This window comes from Neospora caninum, chromosome XII (assembly GCF_000208865.1).
Source record: "Neospora caninum Liverpool complete genome, chromosome XII".
Taxonomy (NCBI): Eukaryota; Apicomplexa; class Conoidasida; order Eucoccidiorida; family Sarcocystidae; genus Neospora; species Neospora caninum.
The window spans coordinates 2913263-2936668 of NC_018398.1; the positions used below are offsets into that span (position 1 = coordinate 2913263).

General features: G+C 56.1%; 2 protein-coding genes across 2 annotated transcripts; one reads left to right on the top strand and one right to left on the bottom strand.

Moving 5' to 3' along the window:
- Positions 1-339: 339 nt before the first annotated feature.
- On the top strand, positions 340-10520 carry NCLIV_063880 (conserved hypothetical protein; the record flags this gene model as incomplete). The annotated part of the gene is made up of 9 exons (XM_003885939.1): positions 340-1552; positions 2215-2662; positions 3129-3305; positions 3745-3973; positions 4244-4487; positions 5325-5476; positions 6049-6265; positions 7743-8104; positions 8952-10520. The coding sequence occupies 9 exons, from the start codon at positions 340-342 to the stop codon at positions 10518-10520; spliced, it is 4611 nt and encodes a 1536-aa protein (XP_003885988.1).
- Positions 10521-12762: 2242 nt separating this feature from the next.
- On the bottom strand, positions 12763-19153 carry NCLIV_063890 (conserved hypothetical protein; the record flags this gene model as incomplete). Its single annotated transcript, XM_003885940.1, has 7 exons — positions 12763-13433; positions 13741-13788; positions 14307-14381; positions 14986-15093; positions 16023-16197; positions 16570-16823; positions 17062-19153. 7 exons carry the CDS (start codon positions 19151-19153, stop codon positions 12763-12765), a joined length of 3423 nt encoding a protein of 1140 aa, XP_003885989.1.
- Positions 19154-23406: the final 4253 nt, after the last annotated feature.

The window sequence follows — 23406 nt, forward strand, 5'->3', positions numbered from 1 at the left end:
GGGGCTGAAGCCGAGAACTCGATTGCTTTTTTTCTCCCGTGGAATCCGAGCCACGGGCAGATGAGAGCGCTGTCTATGCTCTCTTTTGTCGCGATCTCGACTTCTCGTCCCCGCGTCCGGGTTCCCTTCGCCGCTGTTTCGGCATCGTTTTCTTCGCTCACGGCTCCCCACGGTAGCTCTGGCAGTTGACTCCGACGGACAGTCGCCACTTCGCCTGTCCTCTCACCAGGCTCTACGTGCACTCTCTCGTTTGTCCCTTCTTCCCCTTCGCCTTGTCGCGCACACACGCGCCCACGTGCTCCATTGCCTTCTCTTTCCGCTTCCTTCCCGCGGGGCAAAATGCGGCCGATGCCTCCAGTGTTAGCCGCCAAGGCGGTTAACAAGCTGAAGCCGATTCCGCCGAGCCAGCCGTACCACGTGCCTCTCCGCGAGCTCCCGTACGTCCCAGTCGAGGCTCCTGCGCCCGCGCCGGCCGCACCTGAGCCGGTCCAGGTGCGCGTCGAAGCGGCGCCTGCGCCGCAGGAGATTGAGTTGCAGGAGGCCGTCAGCCTGCCTGTGGTTCGCGAGAAAAAGGTCCGAGAGAAGAAAGCTCGGGCAAAGGAGGAGCTGCAAGACCCCGCAAAGCTGGACGTCGGCGAGGTGATTCGAAACCAAAAGTCTCTTTCGCGCCGCGAAGTGTACAGACGCCGTCTGTTCCCGGTCAGTTTCGAGTACGCCGCCGGCCAGGTCAGCGAGGGCGACATCATTCTCGGCAGGCGTCCAAACATCGTCGAGGCGCTCGCCTACGTGCTCTTTCTTGTCGCGTTCATTCTGTTTGTCGCCGCAAACGCAGAAGTCCCTCTCGTTCACTCGACCAACTCGTCGCTGCAGGAGATCCTCGCTGCGACGCAGGTACCCTCCGGGTCCGCATTCAATACCTGGAGCAGCTTGGCAGCAGAGACGGACGCCGCGGTGGCTGAACTCACGGTGAAGGGGTCGGAGGCGCTCTTCCTGTCACTCCAGTCCTTGCGAACGAAGGCAGACGTCGCGTCGTGGCTGCGGCACGGCCTCTTTGGGCTGCCGTCATTCCCAAACATCGGGAAAAATGTGATTTGCGGGCCCTGTGTGCGCTTGACGGTGCGCCGACTTAACTTCACGGAGACGACCAGTGCTATCGGGTACACTGAAGTATGGCCAGTCGACTCCGTCTCCGCGACCGGATCTCTCTCGACGTCCTCGATGCAACTGACAGGCATTTCCGAACGTCTCGGAGGGACTACCGCGGACGCCGGCGCGCGGCTGCAGTGGACGTACACCGCGTACCCCGTCCAGTCGACCAAAACGTTTCAAGGACAGGGCGGCTACGCGGAGACCATTTGTGGAGCGAATGCAGACGCCATGCTGCAGAAACTCTCGCAGAACCAGCCGCTGTCCAGATACCCTCCCTGGTTCCTTCCAAACGGACTCATTGGGTCGCGACACACAGTCACGGTCGTCGCCGACTTCTTGTCTGTGAACCCCGAAAGCTTCTCCACTTCCTACACGTACATCCCCTTTCAGTTCACCAGTGCAGGTGCGGCGTGGAAAAGAAACGAAGCGACGAAAACTCGCAGACTTGCCACACGTTAGGTGCTGACGGGGCGCTATTCTCAGGAGCTCCTCTCTGTTTAGAGGACCAGAAGAGACCGTCAATATGCACATATATATTAACGTATACTTTAATATAGGTATTAATATATGTATTAATACATGTATTCATGTATGTACTCATATATGGATTAAATATGTATATACATGCAAGCAAGGATGCACATAGGTACATAGATACTCGCGCGAGCGTCAGCCTGCGTCACTTGCCGCACTGCCCCGCGAGCTGCTACTTGTCTCATGCGTCACGATTCCAGGAGCGATGGAAACAAAGTGCAGTTCTCTTCCCTGCGTCTTCGCGCTTGTATGCGCGCACACACGGACATGCAGTTGGTAGTATGTGTCGATGCTTCTTGCAAATACATACGCAAATGTGTGGATATCTCCGTCTGTATATACATTTCTGTGTATTTCTGTATATCCATGCATCTTTCTCTCCCGCTCTATCTATCTTCCGCTCTCTCTGTGTATATCTGTGGGTGTGTGTCTGTGTGGCCGCGTGGCGTGTTCTGTCTTTTCCGATCGTTCGCGTTTTCCCTGCGTCCACGCGCCCTCCTCGTGTCTGTTGTGTTTTGCCTCTCGGTGTAGGTACCCTGCTTCCGGTTCGTGTGTGGTCTCAAACGGCGCTTTCGTCGGCGGGGCGGAGCTCTGCAGGGCTGCGCTACGGCTGCTTGGCCGCCTCGGTGGTATTTCTCTTGGCGTATTTGTGGTTTTTATATCTGAAAGTGCGCGAGGTTCACGGCTTCCGACCCTTCATTTACGACTTTTGGAACTGCTTCGCCGTCGCGCACCTCGCCCTTGTCTTGCTCACCTTTCTTTTTTTTCTGCTGGCCTCTCTCGTCTCGAGTGTCCCCGGCGCCTCCAGTCAGGTCGGACAAGACGGCGTCGCGATAGCCCAGTCCGAGTGGCTGACGGCGGATCTCTCCGAGACACTCAATGAGAAAGCGTCCGCTGTAGCGACAGTCGCCACCATGAGTCAGCTCTTTTGGACAGTGGCTGCGATCGCCGTCTTTTGTGGATGCATTCTGATGATCCGGTAGGCAAGACGAGAGACAGGAGACACAGAGAGGACCAGCGGGAGAGGAGAAGAGAGAGGGAGAGAAAGAGGACGATACACGGGAGACAGAGTGGCGGACGCAGAGCCTCTCTGGACCTGTATACGGACGGCACTTTTATTTGCGCCGGTGCTTCGTGGAAGAGAGGCAAACGTGTCAAGAGGAAGATCGACGATCCCCTCAGGAGACTAGGAGAGACAGGGGGAAGGAAATGAGCAAGTCAAGCAATGCGGAAAGCAGGAGGGCCGCATTTTGCGGCCGTTCCTCGCCACCCGACGGAGACGAGAATGCGACACAAAGTGGAAAAGAAAACTGAAAGCGACGACTGCCTCGAGAGGGGAAACAGTCCAGGGACAGGAGACGAAGAAGGGAAGCGTGCCGACACTCCCTGGAGACAAACTGAGGAATTCCGTGATTTTTGTTTCCCTCTCGTGTATCTCCGTTCAGGTACCTCCAAGTCTGGGGCGGCGCGGCAGCCAAAACGATGGACTGGACTTTGAAGCGTCTGCTACTTCCGCTCTTGATGTGCATGTGCTTTATGCTCGTTGTTCTCCTTGTCTTCGTCGCAATTGGAAACATTGCCTTCGGAGTCGACAACAGAGCGTTTGCAGGTTTTTACGAGAGGTACGTCCCTCCTTGCTACGAGTCTGACCTGTCTCCCTCTCCGTCTCTCTGTTCCTTCCAAGAGCGCCCGTCCGATTTCCCTCGCTTTCGTCTCTCTTTCGCCACAGGCCTCCTCTCGAGTGTCTAGGCTTCTTCTTCTCGGTGCTTGCCGGGGCCTCAGCTTTCCGGGTTGACATCGGAGACAGAATGTTCGCAAATGCATGTACAGCCATGCCCACGAACACATACACACACGCACATGCCTCCGTACTCACATGCATGTCAATATCTATATAGCCCTACACATGCGTTTGCATACGTATATACACATTTATGCATCCTTTTTGCCTATCAATATCTATCTATCTTTATAGATTTATTTTGTTTCCATTCGTCGTGTTTTCGCGGGGTGCGCATACGTGTGTGTGGTTTCGTGTCGGGTTTCCTCCGTTGTCCTCAGCTTGACGTCATCGGCGGCGTTCCTTCTCGGAGGCACAGTGGGCAACTTCGACGTGTACGACATAGTGGCGAACCACAGATTCTTTGCGGGTCTCTACTTTGGTCCTCTCTTCATTTTGTTTTCTTTCCTCTGCTTCAACATTCTCGTCGCTCTCGTCCTCAAGACGTACGACTCCTGCGCTGAAGAGGTTGAAACGTCCGTGAAGAAGCAGACGAAGAAGGAGAGTGAGGTACGCGAAGGCGGCGAGGCTGCCCCTGCCCCGTCTCGTCTTTTGTCTCCTTCCGCTTCGCCTCGGCTCTTCGATCTCCGCTTTTTCGCTCTACCCTGTCTATCCGCACAGCTCGCCGGCTTTTCTCTGGGACGCGCGTGCGTGCTTGCAAATGCCAGGAAACGCCGAGACGTGTCTTGCGTGTGCGTCCGCACCCATGTGGGGCCCTCATTCTCTGCGTCCGTTTTCTGTCGCTGCGTCTCTCTCTCCTGGCCTCTCCTGTCTCCCCAGTTCCAACCCACGCGCCTGGATCGCTGGGTGCATGCGCTCTCGGGTTTCCGAAAGCAGCTCCAGAGCAGTATCGCTTCGATGAAGTCGAAAGAGAAGATCGTGGACCTCGCGTCCGAGTGTTCCGACGAGGAGAAAGTCACCGACAGCGGCGACGAGCCGCCTCAGTACCCCGCGTGGATGTGGCAGTCCATGGGGCTGCCGAATCCCTACACCAAGGAGGGGTGGATCGATCCGCATGCGTGGAGTAAGAAAAGAAACACGACGAAACTTACACCTTTCTCGGCATCTGCCCAGGAGAGGCACTCCTTCATCTCCATCGTCGTCTCCAAGCACTTCCATAGATACACATAGACGTAGCCGTGCTTCCACGCTGGTGCTTGCAGATGTGTGGTTTGGTTTCACAAACATACACACATACTTAGTATTACACATCTATTCATGAGTGTGCGTGAACGCATGTGTAGAGAGGTAGCGCATTTGTGCCTGTTAGTGGCGTGCGCGTCCAGTGCGTGTATGCGGAAAGAGGAACCCAAGCAGTGAAGGCATTAGGCGTCTTCCCACGACGATGATTGGTCCGGCGGCAGCACGACTCCTGGGAAGAAACCTGCCGAACACGCGTCTATTGGCTTCATTCCAGCGCGCGTACACTTCATTCCAGTTCCCAGCGAAGGGTGTACAGACCGCGGATATTTTTGCACCTGTTCCTGTTTGGGGCTCCTGTCTCTCGACTCGCCAGACATCAGCGACCCTCTGCATGGGCCGCTCCACTGAGGCGCTCCCTCACTCTGCTTCTATATGTACCATTTTCACGCATGTACACACACATATATATACCTGCATATATATGTATATATGTATATGCCATTCCTTTTGCGTTTGCCTCATCTTTGCGGCCTGGATTACGCGTTCATCTGATGCTTAGCCGGCAGGGTAGTAAGCGTCTAAAGTGTGCAACCGAGTATCGACTTGGATGCGCTGGTGGACGGGTGCTTCCTCGTGCGTGTTTTGTTTCTTTTTCTCCTTGGGCCCTCTCTGCGGAAGCGTCTTGTGCTCGCCTGTCTCTTCGTTTTTTTGTCTCCAGGCGAATACCAACAAATGTACGGCGCCTGGGGCGACTGTTCCTTTCAGCAGGCCGGCGCGGCGATGCAAGGCGCGGGGTGGATGAACGCCGATGAATATTACTACATGCAAAGCGCTGCAGCCAAGAATGCGCAGATGCCGGAACTCGACAAGGTTCGCCGTCTCTCTTCTGTTCAGTTTCCGATTTGTCCGAATTGCCGAGAATGCATCCTACCCCTTCGCTCTCTTCTCCCGTCCCTCTTTCCTCTTGATCGCTGCTTTTCCTGGAGCTTGTCTTTCTCCGCTCTCTCTCAGTGTCTTTGCTTCCGCTCTTTCGGCTCTTTCTCGCTGCTGTTTCTCTCTGCTCTTTCCCTCTCTTCTTTCTCTCTGCTCTTTCCCTCTCTTCTTTCTCTCTGCTCTTTCCCTCTCTTCTTTCTCTCTGCTCTTTCCCTCTCTTCTTTCTCTCTGCTCTTTCCCTCTCTTCTTTCTCTCTGCTCTTTCCCTCTCTTCTTTCTCTCTGCTCTTTCCCTCTCTTCTTTCTCTCTGCTCTTTCCCTCTCTTCTTTCTCTCTGCTCTTTCCCTCTCTTCTTTCTCTCTGCTCTTTCCCTCTCTTCTTTCTCTCTGCTCTTTCCCTCTCTTCTTTCTCTCTGCTCTATCTCTCGTCTTTTCTTGTCTCTTGCGTGCCTCTTCTGGATGGCGTTTGGCTGTTCTCAAGTTGAGCTGACGATCTCTTTTTTCTTCCACAGATTCACCGCGTGGTGCACTACCAGCAGACTGTTGACCGCGAGACGTCGTGGCACAAACTCGCCTGCGTCGCCTTCCTCGCAGTTCTCGTCGTGGTGGTTAGCTCGCAGCTGATGGTCTCCTCTGCACTCGATCTCCGCAAGTCTGTCGACGCGGCCCTTGGAAGAACCACCTGGATCCCGCTCCCCCAATCGTACATCTTCGACGATCAAAGCCTCGGTGAGAAAAACCGCGACCGAACTCGTGATGCTTCGAGAGGCCCTCGTCATCGTCTCTCTTTCCGCTGTATCGACAGATGGCCGGGGAGAAACAGGTGCTGTGCCAGGCCTCTTCGAGCATGCCCGTGCGCTCCGGACCCCCGCATGCACCCTCCCCCGAACAAGGACAGATGCGGGCAGGGTGCGCCGACAAAGCGCTGTCTCCCTGTGGGCCCCTCCATCGTCTTTTCTCGCGTCTCCTTGTCTATCCAAACACTATACATATATATAATATAGGTACACGAATGTGTGCACGCAAATACCGATATATATATATATATATATATATATGTATATGTATATACGCATGCATCTGCTGATACAAATATGCATGTAAATGTACCTCTCTTGTTTGCGTATTGTGAGCGGAAGTGGTAAGAAAGCGACGCGTATGTTTTTCCGGTGGTTCTTATCTCTCCTCGCCAGCCTTTCTTTTTCCCTTCCCTCTTTCTGCGCGCCGCCTTCTTTAGGACTTCAGCCTCTCACCTTGACGGTGTTGGAGCCGCCTCGACCTTTCAGCGCGATTCGGAGCGTCGACGATGTCCACGCCTGGCTCGGCTCCGAAACAGGGCTCTTCTACCTTCTCAGAAACACAACCCCGACGGATTTCTGGTCCCAAATCTTCGCCACAAACGCCACCGCTGCAGATGGTATACATATATCTATCCTTCACATGACGTACATAAATTTATACATAGATAAATATATATATATATATATGTATGCATATTTATATGTAGATTTGTGCAGGCCTTGGGACAAAGGCGGCTAATGTTCCTGAGCTGATCGTAGTTCGATATATATATATATATATATATATATGTACGTTTCCGGTTTTTCGATCCTACAGCCACGTTTCTCCGTGTGCCGCTCATTTGTACAAACTGTACCTCTGTACAGCCTGTGTCTATCTGCATGCATCTATATATATAGAGAGAGAGAGAGGAATATGTAAAGGCATGAAGGGTGGTCAAATCTATACCTGATACCGGACGGTCCATATGTGGTTCTGTGTATGCTGTCTACGTCCTTACAAGCGCAGTGCGTACACGTGTGTCTGTCTGGCCGGTGCATGCCCCGATCCTCGAACCGTTTCTTTCGATACCTGTCTGTGTACTGAGAGTGTCTTGTCTAGGCATATGCGCGCCTCTCTGTTTCCATTTGCCAAATATTGTCTAGGTGTTTTTCGAAGGCTCTGTCTAGGTCGTATCGAGCTCGCTGTAGATGCCTCCTCTTCCATCTGTTTCTTCGTTTCCGTATCCCCCGCACGAAGCGTAGCTGCGAGTTAGGAACCACCCGTCGCGCCCGTCGCCCTCGCCCCGTCTGTTTGTTCCTTTCTCTTTCTCTCTCTTTCTTTTTCCCTCTTTTTCTCTTTCTCTCTTTTCTCTGCCTATGTGTTTGCGGATGCTTTGTTTCTTTGTCGATTGTTCTGTCGCCAGGTGGGGCGTCGCGACCATTTCTGGTGAACTCGTGGGCAACGTTGCCACTGCCCTATTCGGTGCGTTTGCGGGTGAATCTGTCGACGGCGTCGAACTACCCGCTCGAGCTACAGTTTGTCGCCGCAGACGCTGTCTCCTTTGACCTCTTCCTTGACTCGTCGTGGTCCGACGCGACGCTTCTCTCCGTCCTCAAGGGGCTGCAGACGAACCGGCTGATTCGCAGTGTCTGCGCCTCCCTCGAAATCGCCTTCGTCTTTTACAGCAACTTTGACTCGCGAAACCAACTGTCCCTGACCACCCTCCGCTTTGAAATCGCTTCAGGCGGAACCGTCAAAACGACTCTCGACGTGCCCAGCATGGTGGTAAGTTCCAGCGCGGCGCCCAAGTTTTTGTCTTGCCAACCTCGCTCCGTCCGAGGTTTCTGGCGCGTGGCCGTGAGAGACAGAGAAAACGAAAAAAGAGACCAGCGCTCGACAAAGAGCGAAAGGAACTCCCGTTCTGGAACCACAGACAGAACCGCGTGCTCGGCAAACAAAGTGCCGAAACGAAACCGACTCTCCACACTTCACTCCCTTCCACCTTCATTTATACATGTATATATAAGTATATAGATGTCTACACATGTTATATACCTATACGAATATATGCATATATATATATATATATATATATATATGCTTGGATGTGTCGGTAGAGAGAGAGAGAGAAAGAACGCGGGCATCTGTGTGTACATAGGCATGCATGGGTATACAATCACTGGACGTTCTTTGTCTCGAGGTTTTTGCCACGTGGACACGTCCGTGTACCCGGCGCCGGGTTTCCAGAGGCAGAGTGCGCCGGCAGTGGGGCGGCGGAGGTGGAGCGGGCCGGAGAACAGCCAAAAAGGAGTGAAGGATGCACGAGAGGTCGCCTGAGCCGCATGCATCTTGGTGCATTTTCGTCGCTCTTGTCACTCTTTTTGTGGCCATATCTTCCTTCACGCTTCTGGCTCTTTTTGGTTTCCAACTTTGCTGGCCCCGGACCTCCTCTGCGGCCTGTGCCATCCTTTTGCTCTCCCCTCGATTCAACCGGATTCATTTCTTTGCTCGGTCTCCTCCCTCTTCTCTCCTCTGTCTCTCTGTTTCTCTTGGTTCTGAGTCTGTCTGCGTCGTGGTTGAATTGCGTCAGCTGTTTCTCTTCACTCATTTTTCTGTCTCTGTTTCCTTGCAGCTGCGCCCTTACGACGCGCAGCACGGCGGCCTGCCGATCATTCTCCAGTCCTTCGTGGCTTTGATGGTCTTTCTCTGCGTCTGCGCTGGACTGTATTCGCTCTTTAAGTTTTTCCGGGACAACCCTTTCCAGCACATGGGGGTCCGGTCTCTCTGCTACCGGTTTTTCCTCTTCTTCTTCGACAACCTCTTCAATCTCTTGGACCTCGTTCTCCTCGTCCTCTTCATCGTCGCGATCCTCTGCTGGACCTCCTTCGCCTTCCACGGCGTCCAACACATCTACTTCTCCACCTCCGGAACAGGCTTCGCTACTTCTGCCTCTGCTTCGTCTGACGCGTCTCCTGCGGATTCGTCTGTTGCTGCGCGGGCGCTGTCGGCCGCCTCGGGCGTGTCTCAGCAGGAGTTGTACACGGAGTTGAACGCCTTTTATTCGTCCTTGAGCGCGGCGCACAGTCTGCTCGAGGTGTATGCGCAGCTGTGTGGCGGGCTGGTGATTTTAGCTTTTCTGCGGACGCTGCGTCTGTTTGAGAAGCGGAAGCGCATGGTCGTGTTGTTCTTCACCGTGACTGAGGCGTCGCAGCATCTCCTCTTTATGTTTTTCACCCTCGTCGCCGTTTACGTCGGCGTTGTGTTCACCTGCTACCTGTCGTTCGGAACCGTGGTTGCGGGCTTTGCGTCTGTTCGCGCCTCCTTCGTCTCGGGACTTCTCCTCCTCGTCGGATGCATGCCGCTCTCGGATCTCTTCGCCGCGAACAAGGCCGTCGCGGGCCTCTTCCTCTTCCCCTCGCTCTTCCTCGTGAACCTCGTCTTCCTCGCCCTCTTCCTCTCCGTCCTCCTCCGCTCTTTCGCCTTCCGGCTCGGCGAGGTCGAGAGCGCTGAGGCACTCCTCGGCGCTCCCCCCCGCACGCTGGGGCAGAGCGTGAAGGTATTCTTCAAGGAGTTGGTGTGCAAGTTCGAGCGACCGCCGCCTCCGTCCGCTCCCCCGCCTCCTCCCGCGCCTTCTCCTCCCGCGCCTGCGGCGGCTTTCCCCGGCCTGCGAGGCGACGACGAGGAGTCTCTGGATGAGTTCGCAGCGATCCGCGAGTTCGACGAACAGGCGCGCGCGATGCGGCGCCGACCGCTGAAGGTCGCCGACGTTCCGAAGGAGACCATGACGACGCAGCTGACAGACGCGCAGTGGGCGCGGCTCGCGCCGAAGGTGCGAGATTGGGCCGTAGTCGAGGCCGGGGAGTTCGCGGACCTCTTTCGGCGCCTGTGTGTCCAGTCGGAGCTGGCGGGTGCGCAGAAGATCGCCTTCGTGCAGCAAACCGAGAAGAAGTACTTTGAACAGATCTCCGCTCTCGCCAAGGAAGTCCAGCAACAGGAGGCGCACCTGAGCCACCGCCTCGCTGTGTACAAAAACAATCTTTTCATCGAGCAACAAAAACTCGCAACGTACACCACGTACTTGGAACAGGCTCTCGAAGAGCGAAAAAGCGAAGCCGAGATGCTCCGGCGCGAGTTCGAGCTCGTCAAGGCGCAGACGGAAGACCCCGCCGAGCCCCACGGACGCGCCCGAAAAAACCGGTGATCTATTTGCCGCAAATGGCCCGAAAGCCCGAGACTCCAATGTGTGGCGAAAAACCGCTTTTTCAAGAGGCACACGTCAAGTCGATGTGTGAAGGCAAAAACTACCATTCCCTCCGTCAACTCACGTGCTTCTCTACCAATACGTAGAGATAACGAGATATCAACCCTATATGCGTATTTGTGTGCGTCAAACCGAAACCGTCCTTATATATATATATATATATATGCATGTATGTGTGCATATATGGATGTGCATAGGGTGTCGACAGGCGCAGTGTGAAGTCGAGGCGGTTTTGAGGTAGGACAGGCGATCAAAAGAGAAGAACGGGGGGCGAGGCATCGCGGCTGCAGGCCTTCAGGGTCTCGGGTGTCTCTTTGGGCCTCTCGGAGGTTTTGCGTAAAAGTGTGTTTCGGAGCTTCCTCTGCGTCGCGTCCTTCTTTTTGTTTCCTCAGCTCTTTTGTACGCGAAAAAACCGCTTCGTTCCCCTCTCGTCCACCGGTTTCTCTGCCTCCGACCTCGCTCTTGCTTCCCCTGGTGTGTGCGTCTGCTACTTTCTCGCGTTACTCACACGGAAGGTGCGTGGCTGTCGCGTCGCTCGTTTGAAAGGCCCTTCCCCTTCTCAGTCAAGAGACGCGTGTCGCGTTTCGCAAACTCCCGACCTCTGCGCGGCTCACAGACTTAGGAAACTTTGTGCCCAACAAAACCCAGATGCCTGTCTCCGCACTGGGACTGCTAATGCAGCCTGCTCGTCCCCTGCAGGAGAGACAGACGAAAGCTCCAGAGAACGCGACGGCTCGACAGGCGGAGAGAGAGCTAGGAGTGAAAGTGTCTGAGGGAGACAGAAAAGGCCATAGACCTAGAGATAGCGAAAGAAGACGGCGGGATCCGGAAAAAAGATTTACGCGGTTGAAAGATGACCCTCGATTAACGCGCTGGACAAACCGTCGACAGGAGACAACCGACACACGTGTGTGTGTATGCTCGAGATGCATGCATTGCGTTCGACGACACGCGATCGAAAGTCATGCTTCAAATCTGACATCCCGCCCGAGTCGCGTTGCCCAACGCCCCCCCCCCCCCCTCCACTGCGCTGACGGCATCGCCGAACGCTTTCTTCACATTCAAATCTCGGGAAGGGGTCACCTTCACCCGAAAGACCCGCTGGGCACAACGCCCGAATTGCCTTTACAGAAAAGACGCCCTCTTCCCTTTCGTTAAGCGTACATATATGTAAATATGTAAATGCATAGGCACTTCTATTTGTATTTGCTTAAACACAAGGTACATATGTTTATATATATATATATATATATATATGTATCTATATTTGTATGTTTAGACTGGATATATACGCATAGGGTCCACGTAGGCATGCACACGGGCATCCGTTTGCGGCGTTTGAGTGCAGAGAAAGACTTAAAGCATCTGCGCGTTCCGTCGGCTTCGCGCAGGGTGTCCCGAATTCCACAGACTCGCCTTGGCGCTGTCGAACGGAAGGCTGCTCACCTTTTCGTCCACTCCGCAGACCACAAACACCCAAGAATGCCAGTTGTATATATATATATATATATATGCATGCACATGCATGCATCTATATATGATGTATATTCGCTTGGAGACATGTGCACAGCCTTGCACGGAAGCGTGCTTTTGAAGCGCGTTTCGCGAGTTACCTCAGACGGGATCGCCGAGCACATTTTCCGAGGTCGGGAAGAACGGGGCAGAAAGGAAAGTGGAGGGCGGAAGGACGAATCCCAAACCGAAGGCACTCTCGGAATCGAGCGGCAAAAAGAATCCGCCTTTTCTTGGTGTATCGGCGGCCACGTGAATCGCGAGCCTTCGCGGTGGAAAGCCAAGAAAGGCTGTTTTCACGCAAGATTTGTGAAACGAGAGAGATGTAGGGGGGAGATGGGGAGACAGAACGCGCGACCTTTCTGGATCGTCCAGCATGCATCGCCAAAGGAGAGAAACAGTCCCAGCCTCTAACCCGCGCCTCAAGAAAAAACCAACACTGCACACCTCGACTTGAAGCTGCGTAGGCATCCCCGGGGGACAGGAAAATAACGGAAATCATCCACGCGGCGACTCTTGCCGCTGCTTTCGCCTGTCTCTTCTCGAGCCTCCGATTCAGTTCTGCCACGCCTTCCTGCGCCTCTTCGGCCGGAGGGCGCGTTTCTCCTGTGTCGCGTCCTTCCGATTTCCTTCTTCCCCCGCGAGACTCTTGCCGCCGGCTCGTCCCGAGCTACTCGGGAACTGGATCTTCTTCGGGCGCCTCGCCTGCAGTCCCGTCGGAGTCTTGCTCGATGGCGAGAATGCCCTTGGGCCGTTCGACTTCGTCCTCTGCGGGCTCCACTTCGCTTTCTTCTGGCAGTTCCGAGACGTGGTACTTCAGCCAGTGCGCTTCGCCCTCTGGACTGTCTCCGGCTTCTGGACTGTCTCCGGCCTCTGGAGCCCCGGCGTTCGACGGCTGTTCCGAGGGCGTCTCGCTGATGTTTGCGAAGCTGCATTCCGACCCGTCTTCTTCGACAGAATCCAGCACTTGGCTGCTCTCCTCGCCGAGACGAGCGGAAGAAGACACACTCGAGTCTTTCCCCCGCTTGCCTTCCCCTCTCTTCTTCCGCCCTCGGCCACCTGCTGCTGGCAGCTGCAGAAGAGGATCCTTGTGTGCCTTTCCGTCCCGCTTCTTTCCTCGCTTCGGCTTCTTTCCGCTACCGCCCGCCTCGTCGGGCCAGGGACAGTGGAACGGGCAAACGCATGCAATCGGCTTGGGGAAATTCCTCTCCACGAACGGCGCTCCCGCGGCCGCGTCGCTCCCTGAGATGATCTTGCGTCCCGTAGGGCCGTCGCCCCCCGTCGCGACGCCCGCGCCATCCACGCCCCGGGAAGCAGCACCCGCGCAGGGGAATTCACCGTCTGCATGCATCAAATACACAAAAAAGACTTCTCACACCGTCTCAAGCCGCACGCAGAGAGAGAGAGACAGAGAGAGGGTAAATGTGTCGCGACGTCGTGGATGCCCATGTGTCAAAAAGGGACACCCCAGAGAAGGCCCGCGCGGCTATGTGCTTAGACCTCTTTTTCGGTTAGGCGCCTCGACGCTGTGTGAGGTCTCCACAGAGCATTCGAGAATCTGGACACACAGCCGGAAAGGCGAGAGGACGGGCGACTGATCTTCTCGCTTCTCCACGCTCCCTTTTGACGCGACGGGGAGGCCGCTTACCGTCTCCTTCGGCCTGGCGTATCACAGCTTCCATATCCGTCTCTCTCACTGAAGAACAAACGGAAAGGCGTGCAGCAGCCCCGCAAAAGAACGTATCGCGCTCGTCGCCCACACCCCGACACAAGCAATCAAAGCGCCCACGGGCGGGACAGGCTTTCGTGCATGCACGCGAAAGAACGACAACGGAGGGATGCCGCTGCACACCATGCGGTCCTCTAAAGAAAAGCGACAGAAAACGAAAGAGTTGCACACGCAGAGACAGAGAGGCCGGAAGCGACGCAGACTGGCGGAAGTGGACAGACAGGTATGAACAGAGATAAATGTGAGTAAAAAGAGAAGTCAGCATGTAGATTTGGGCATGGAAAGAGGTATCGATAGAATTGAAGAGACGCGGGAAAGCGTGCCTAGAGATATGGATATCGAGAAACAGAATTATGGGTGGAAACGCGCACGCAAGCACGAGTCCGGAAACAGAAAAAACGCGACCGACGAGAAGGCAGTCGACGCGAAGTCAAGAGAAAAAACGGAGTCTGCATAGCACGGACCGCTCTCCGGTTCCTCCTGACCTGTTCTGCTCGTGAAGCGAATGCCGCACCAGTAGAAGAGCCACAGGAGAATCACTCCCAGTAAGCAGAAACCGCCTGAAACCCAGCAGAGAGAAACACTCAAGGCAAAAAGGAAATCGCGGCAAACCCTCTCCAAGAGAGGGAAGCACCCGACACAAAACACCCGCGGGATGGGCGACGGTTCCGTACCTCTCTCTCTTGTGCCTTTAAATCTCTAGCATCTATATACCACCGCTGCTTCTACGCCACCCTTGCATGTACGCATGCATCTCGACCTGAGAGTTTCTTCCGGCAGGTGTCTGTGCGTCATTTGTCCCCCCATTTTTCTTGTCTGCCGACAATTTGAGGTCTGCGCCTCCCGGAGTCTCGCGACTGCTTTGTGGGACGTCGGCCTGAAAAACTTGCAAAAACCCGAACTCGCCCCCCCTCAGAGAGAAGGACGAACCCTTTGTTTCCGTGGGTTTTTGTGTAGGAACACAGCTTCCACAAAAGCGAGAACTCGACTTCTGTTCAGACACCGCCCGCCCCATTTTCCCTTCCACACACACCACACGACCCCGACAGCGCAAAACAGCCTCGCGTTTTCCTGTCTCAAAGAATGTTTGCTGTCGTCCGTTTTCCCGTTCGGAAAGAATTTGAATCCTCGCCAGACGCGCGTGGCCAGGTTTCCAGTTCTCACCTGTTGCGATGCACGCGTAGCCGAGCGGGTAGTTCGCGCCGCCGATAAACGGAGCGAGCGTCACAAACACGATCGCCTTCGTCGCTTGCCACTCCTCGGCGGGCCAGCCTAACAGGCAGGGGCGAAAGGCAACGGGAAAGCAGAGAAACGGGAGATGCATCAAGATTCGGCGTTTCGCGTTCCTCCGGGAAAAACGAGGCTTCCCTTTGGATGCGACACCAACGGTTCAGACGCAGGTGGCGGGAGGCTTTGCCTCTTCTCAAGAGAATTCACGACACGTGCGAGCACACAAAAGGGTGACACAATGAGAGATGGACCGGTCCGCGGGCGTTGCACGCCCTGAGTACGTACGGGAAAGGCAAGCTTTTAACCGCTATTCAAACACACAGAACCGTTTTGCAGCTATCCGAACGCTAGTCGATCCAGGACTGCGGAGACCTGAAACCGACAAATATATGAAAAACCACTGAAGCTCCACAGAGACAGAGAGAAAAGGCATCTGCCCACGAGGGGAAGGCCTCAGAAAGCCTGTGTTCTTTGTCTCTGAAAGAAAGGCGCCTCAGCGAGAGACACCGCGGAGCGAGTGGATTCCGCTGTCTCTGCCGCGAGCGGCAGGAGAGAGACGGCTAGTCCCACCGGAGCGGCGGTCTTCTCCCCGAGGCCCTTTACGATTCGCGGCACACACGCGGATTCTGAATTCTTATTCGAAGACACGACACCCATCTGTGCGCGCCTCCGCTTCTTCGTAGGCGACCGCCGCGGCAGCACACAAACGCCGGTATCCGTCTAGCTGTTTGTCGTGGCCGTTCAAAAACAAGGAAAGGCTTCCCGGTTCCCGGTCTGGGATCTCCGAAGCCTCGGGATCACGCGCGGGCATGGCCGCTCCCTCTGTTTGCACAGAGCTCAACCTAAAAAACAGCGGTCGTCTGCCTCAGCATCGAACGGCTCGCAGACGGATGAAAACAAGACTGTCGCCTCCCCTCGCGCTCTAGACGCTCTCGGATCCGCCGCTGTGTCGCGGCTTTCTTCGCGCTCACGAGATTCCGAAAAACGCAGGAAATACTTGTCGCCCGGTTCGAGCGCGCTGTGGATGACGCCGTAGAGTTTCTGGAAGGAGGGCGTGAACGGCGGGTGCATCCAGACGCGGAAGCGGTCGTCGCTCGGGAGGATCCACGGCACGGCGCCGAGCTTCTCCCACGTCGAATTCGGCAGCTAAAAACCCAAAGGCGCGAGAAGGGAGACAGCGTGGAGAGCATCCGGAAACAGCACGGAGACGGAAAAGGGGCGCAGGCGGAGATCGAACGAGACGAGACGAGAACGCGCGCGGACGCACACACAAAACGCGAGAGAGCGCAGAGGAAAGAAAACAGACAACCCGGACGACGCGCCAGCGAGGGGAGCGAAGCACAATGGCGCCTCCGCACTGTTTTTTCGTGGTCACGTATATCCTACACCCGCGTTAGTTGCTTGTCCTCTCGCCTCATAGACTCGAAGCAGAGGTGAAGAGCCCCTCTGTGTCTTTGTCGCTTTCCACGGCAGACGAGACGGACTCCTGGTTTAGATCTTGACTGTCTGAAAGCGTACCATGAATCGGCTGAAGTCCCAGTGGTAGGCCACGTCGTCTGTGACGATGGAGATTTCCTCTGTGGCGTTCTTGGCCATGGCGCGGTGGAAGGAGAACTTGTCGTTGAACATAGACACACTCTGGATACCGCAGGGAAACGCCCGCGGACTATCGGCGGGGATCGGTTGGCCGTCCACACCGTCGAGAAGCGAGGGGAGCGTGAGGATCCCGTTGAAGGTTCGGAAGTCGAGAGCTTGGCGTTGCGAAAAGACGACTGGAGAAACACAGCCGCGCACGGGAAGGTGAGGGCAAAAGTGCAGACACAACACCTGAGCGTTTCGCCTTCGCACTCACTGCGTCACCTTCTTGTCGTCGTGCTCAGCGCCGCTTCTTCTCTGCGGTTTCTTTCGAGAGTTCCCGGCAATCCTTTCCCTCTTTCCTTCCCGCCCGCTTCGTCACGCCTCTCTCTCCCCTCGCGCCCTCCCCAAATTCCCTTCTTCTCGCGGTCCTACCATCGCATTTGTAGCTGGTGCTGACGGATGCGGGTCCATCTTTGAGGTAGGGTCGGTAGTTTCCGTAGAAGTCGTTGATCCGGTAGTAGACGTAGACGGGGGGGGACATCTGGTCCGGGACTTGGAAGAGAGCCGTCGCGCGTACGCCGCTGTCGTACGGGACGACAAACTCCTGACTCCTCCCGGAGAGGAACAGGACGCCGAGGCCGAGGGCGACGAGGATGAGGCCCCAGCAAGTGCAAAAGAGCGTCGTGGATTTGCGCAGAAAGAGCTGGAACGGCAAGACGCTCCGCTTCTGCGTCTGTTGATACAACTCGTTGAGAAAGGCCGTGACGTCGGCACGTCGCCCATGTCTCCGCGTCTGAAGATACGAAGCGTCGCTCTCCTCGCCAATGGATCCCACGTCGGACGGCTCGGGGCATTTGCGCGACGCAGACCCATACCCGCTCGTCCGTGCACTCCGCGCCGAAGGCTCCAGACAGTCGCGTTGCGCAGACGCCGCACTGGCCCCGGTCCCGAATCCGTAGCGATGCGTGGACGCATCCTGGTCCCGCCCTGCAGTGTGCACCGCCGTCTCCTGGAAAACGGGCGGCTGAAAGGGGAAGAACGAGGACAGAAAGGAGGCGCTCACAGGGGCGTAGGCCGCGGACGCACACCGACCGACGGGTACCGAGGGGACAGCCTTTGAAGGCACACGGTAGGCGCGCCCAGAAAGGGAACCAGGACCGGGCTGCGGCCGGGTCGACGAAGGGACGGACGGAGAGGAGACAGATCCGCGCGTGGGGGCGGCGCAGCTGGCGGCTGGAGCTGAAACTCCGTCGCGGGAATCGGGCAGAGAAGGCAGCGCGATCGTAGCGCAGGAAGGCGACGGGGAGACGTGTGAGACGAAAGACGACGAAGCGAGAGGAAGCGGCGCACGAACAGACTCAGACGGTGGTCCAGACGGGACAGCCTGCTGGAGTGGATCGGACGGGACAGCCTGCTGGGGTGGATCGGACGGGACAGCCTGCTGGGGTGGATCGGCCAGGCCGCCTCGCGAAACCGCAGGGGCCGTCTCGGAAGAAAACGAGGGGCGAGAAGCGGCGGCATTGGGCGGATTCCCCGAGCGTGCTTCTCTCCGACCCTGTCCTTCCCTGTCCTTTTTGGGCACAAACTGCGCCTTCGTTCCCTCGGTGCCTGACGAGATCCCCTCGTGTCCACCTGCTTCTGACTCAGATACCTCGAACTCGGCGCGCCTCTCGGGACGAACCTTCGCCCGGCCTTGTTCTTCGCCCTGGGCTTCGCCGCCGCTCGCCTTCGGCCTCGAGCTCCGCTCGGCTCTGCGTATCCGTGCAGCTACCTGCGCGCACAGGTCGGCGTTGACGAAGACGATGCGGCTGGCCGAGGGCGAGCTCTCAGCCTCTCCGCGCCCCTTTTGGTCTTCCAAGTTCCTCACCCACCGCGCGTTGTCCAGCCAGGAGGAAACGCGCCGATGAGAACGCGGCGCAGCCCACGACAGACGCGAGCGAGAGGTGTGCACTGGCGAAGGAGACCGAGAGGCATCGGAGGGAAAGTTGGAGAGAGCCGACTCCGACTCGGAGCCCGCAGAGGAAGACGCAGAGGCGCATGCATGTGCGACGGGGCGCGGTTCTGCGGAAGACGGTCCAGAGGAGGACGGGGAGTGGGAAGGCGAGCGTTTTTCTCTAGTCTGCCTTTTCCAGCACCTGCTCCCTCTCACCTCACAGAGCGAAGGGGACAGCTCAGAGTCTTCTGGGGCGCTTCGACGAACGTGGCGCCTCCTGCAGGCCGCCCCAGCTGCAGACGACGAAGAGGAAGATGCGGGAGACCCCGGAGAGGCAAGGGACGAGGGGAGAGAAGGACAGGGACGTTCTCTCGGTTGGCCCGGGGCAGCGGCGACACGGTCCGACGGCTCGTCGCTCCGAAGCCGACAGGTGGACTCAGAGGCGGAAGACGCAGAGAATCCAGTTTCCCGTGGTTCTTGCCCAGGCCCATCTCCGGCGGGACAGCACTGCTCATCCGCGGAAGGCTCAGAGAAGCTAGGCACGCGCGACCCGCGCGGCCTCTGGTCTCGTGCATGCCTGGGAGAAGGCATGATCGAGGCGCGAAGAGAGGGGAGAGAGGAGCCGCCGACAAAACGAACTGAGGGGTGGAGGCGGCTGTCGAGGGAGCACTTGAATCTGTATCTTACAACGGCAACCGTCTTAGACCTACGCGCGCGTCGAGACAGGAGGATGTACGTCCGTACCCGCAGGAGACGGCCGAGGCATTATTCCCATCCGTCCTCGACCGCGCCGCGGCGGGGGGAAGCATCCGCGTGGCGTAGACAGTTGGGTAAGAGGTCTGTAGCCACGGTTTCCCCCGTTTGGCCAACATGCACGTTTCGCCGGCTTTTTAGCCGCCCACCCTGTGGAATTTTACAAGGAGTGGAGAGAAGGAGTCGATAAAACGAAGAGCGCGGCAGAAGAAAACTAACAGAGAGCAGGGACCAGACTGCACGGGTACTACTTGTTCGATGCGCTCTCGCCCCCGAATATAGGAGACCGGCGATGGCGTGACTACGAAAACAAAAAAAGCGAAAACAGGGGCGGGAAAAGCGCGCGGATGCGCGGGGTGGCAAACGTTTCCTTCACATCCAAGCCGCAGATTCAATTTTTCAACTAACCGGAACGGAGGGGGATTGCAGACGAAAAAAGACTAGAAAACCTCGCGAAGTGACGGCTCCTTTGCAGAAAGGGCTGTAGCTTCGGAAAGAAAAGCAGCCCAGCTGGAAGAGAGCAAAGAAAAGAAAGACGCACAAGCGAACAGAACATCAAGAGACGTGTCAGCGGAAAAGCGGGGGGAAGTCTGGAGCTTCGCGAGCTGCGACAAGACAGGGGAAGAAGAGCGAAGAAGGATTGGGGGACCCCGGCGGTCCTTTTGTTGCACACACGTGGACGCGAGCCGGCGCCTTTTTGGGTCTACGCAGAGAAATCCGTGTTTGATTTTTCTCGTTAGTAAACTGCGGAGGAAGAATCCGTTGCGCTCTTGCGGTTCGCGGCGGGGCAAACCGTGGACAACGCGCATCGGTACGCCAGGCCTGTCTAGAGAACATGGCTGTCGCTGCCGTGTTTATCCTGGCGGTGAACGAATGAACGAGCGCGAGAGACCGGGCCAAACATGGGTTTATCGCGTTGCTTCCTTTCGTTCGTGCAGAAATTCTCGTGGAAGTGTGACGTCGCTGCGAGAATTGGGTTTCACATTTTGGCGTGGTCGGCCGGACAAACGCCACACACAACGGGCCCCGTCCACTCCGTTTACAGCTGCGGAAAACGACACACACTGAATTCACTCCCCCTTTATTTCCCCTCCTCTTTAGGAAGCTGGCGCTTTCCAGTTTGTTTTCTGGAACCATGCAGCTTTTCACCCCGCTTCTCACCCGCTCGCCTACCCCACCGCCGCTCCGACTCGCGAACTGCTGGCATGTTAGAAAACAAGTCGCTAATCACAGACGATCCAGCGGCAAAAGGGGCTGGGAAAGTGCTTACGAAATGAGTTCTCGTAGGAAAGAGATGGGACGTGAGGAGAAATGTGCCAGTTTTTTTCGTTGTGGATTTCTCCATTTCGAAGCTGTGGACGCGCGGAGACCGACGTTTCGGCAGCGGTTCTACCAGAACGGACAACAAAAAAGAGTCTCTAAAGAGAGAGAGAGCTATCTTTTTGTGGCACGTTGTTCAAGCAGAGCCTCCGTGTGTGGATCTGCGCAGAGAGTCTCTTACTCGGAAAATCGCGTGATCATAACTCTACAGGGACGAACGGACAGACTCATTTCGGCAGCAACATGAGAGTGTGCCTACGCGTTATCACGGAAAAAAGAAGCCTGACTCCTTCAGTCATACATCCATAGAGTCTAAAACCGCAACCAGTTCTGTCTTTCCACGGAAATGGAAGCTCGCGTCCTCTGCTCGCTACAGACAACGACGGTCTGAGTCGTCCCAGAAACAGTCCGCAAATCGCTATAGCGCTCGGTCACTGCCGCTCTTACCAAGCTAAAACTTCCTGCTTCAAGTCCCTTTCGCTGGGTTTAGGTCTTGACTGTTCGTGTTTACTGGGCTTTCGTTGGTTTGCGTTCGTGTTGTCGCTTGCCAAACAGACGTGTCTCGTCGCTAATGGACGATCCCAGCGTTTGGGAGGCGCCTGATATATCGGCTGCCAGGCGTTCACGGGAACAACTCCGCCACAGATGGGGCCTTCTTCCGCTGTGTGTCACCAAATCCTGCCACCGTCAGGAAGGCATATGGTTCCTCTCAGGTTTCCGAGCTTTGCAAGCGCAAACAAGGCGGTCGCATTTCCTGAGCTTGCCGGCTCCGGGGAAAACAGATGCCCAGGGCTTACGCTCACCTTCCCAAGGCATTGCAGACGGCTCTTCCTCGATCGTCAGTAAGCGGGCTGTGCCCCGTGATGGACAAATCGACAGAAAGGCATTGACATACAGTTTTCGCCGTAGACCGGACCACAGGCTAACGGCTACCACGTCGGGAACTACAACTAGGCCGCTCGCTGGAGTACCGTCGTGAATATGAGCTGTCACTTTTGATCTGAAGTTAACCGTTGCTTACCGTAACTGAACTGAAATTGAAACGCCACATGCAATCGAGACGCGGATCGGCTCCGACGCTATGCGGGCCTCCAGTCGCCAAACCTTCACTACAGGTGATCCGCCGCTTTCTTCTTGCGTTTGTCAATCCTAAACTCCGCTCTGGATCTAATACATCACGCCTGGGAGAGAGATCCGGCTGTTCTAGCCCAGCGAGATGCATGCCAACCTCTGGCTCTTTTTCGAGATGACTCAGCCACTGTGCCTCTCTGCGGCCACGGCTACAGCCCGTGTTCTCTCTTCGCGATCGCTGCAAGTGCTCACTGCGGTATGAGACGTGTGTGCACCCTGCGGTTTCCTGTGTCTCGCCAAGAACGGCAAGAGAAAGTGAGTACTGACTCGTACTCCTACGTGCCTCTTTGCAGTTCCTTCGCGACTTTACACGTCTGCGTTCTTCCCCAACGCGCTTCCTTCGGAGCTCGGCACCTACCACGCTTTGCTGCGTGTGCAGGATGAAGCTGCATTACGTTCAAACTTTACACTGGAGACTGTGTACACGCTTTGCAGCTCGGCAAAGCCTGATGATTCCCGAGCGTCCCAGCTGATACTGTGCGCTGGGAGAATCCCTGGCCAAAACCTCAGCCAGGTAAGAGGAGCCGTCGCGAGACCGTCCTCTACACTCACGTGTCCACCGTAGACGTTACACCTAGTTCTCCAACCAGTCACTCACGAGGTGAGTACGAAAAATGCGGTCAGAGATTCTGGAACCGTCAGTCTGAAGCTCACACAAAGCTTCCGGACGGGACGAAGATCCACACGAACTACAGAGACATGCAGATGCCTCGCATCTGCATGTCTCTGTATTTGCGGAATTGTGGGGTCAGTGCGCAGGTCTTCTCCGAAACGGACGATGCCCTTCTCCGGAGTTCCGCGAATCCGCGTTTCTTCCCCTGCAAGAAGACGTCCCGGCAACGTCCTCCGATTTTGGTCAGCGACCGAAGGAGTTGTTAAATCTACAGCACTCCCGTTAGCCTCTCTCCCCGCTTTTTAAATGGCGACTTCCCGCCCTCCCACTCTCCCGCCGTCCACCGGGTGTCTCTCGAGTTCCTCCTAGTGCTGAGGTCACTCGACTCCCCTGTTCTGCAACTTTTCTTGATACGAACGAATGCGGTTTGCTCGCAGCGGCATCAACTGCTTCTGGTTATGAAGCCAGACAATCGCTGCTTCGTTTGCCTTTTTGCTACGCCACGTTTCTTAATTTGTACGTCCATTTCTCTGGAATCCAGGACGTGCCGGCTGATGCTGTGCATGCAGCACTCGCGAGCATCGATTGGCTGTGAACCGTTTCAAGACCACATGGTGCTCCTTGATTCCCTTTCCCCAGTGTTCTTTTGAAGCCGCGGATTCGCTTTATTTTTCGCCGGAGGTTCGCCCTTTTGTCCAGCTTTTCCTTTCCCCAGTTCGAATCCCATTACCGTCGTCCCTCTGTCTTCCCGTTCCCTCCAAACCCCCCCAGTCTTCGAAAATCCCGCCTCAAAACCCCGTGCGCGCCTGTCTTTTGCAACAACGCAGGAGCAACCTAGCTCGCCTTTTCTCCGTTGTCTACTGTTGGATCCGCCTCTTTTTTTTCGAGGCTTTCACTGACCGCGTCCGTGCCGACCTTCTTTCCTGTAAGGTCGTGTCGAACGTGTGTTTGTTTTTATTGCCGCCATTCTTACCTATGCTTCTATCCTTTTAATCTCCGTTCTACTCTCGCCCCCCCCCCCCCAAAA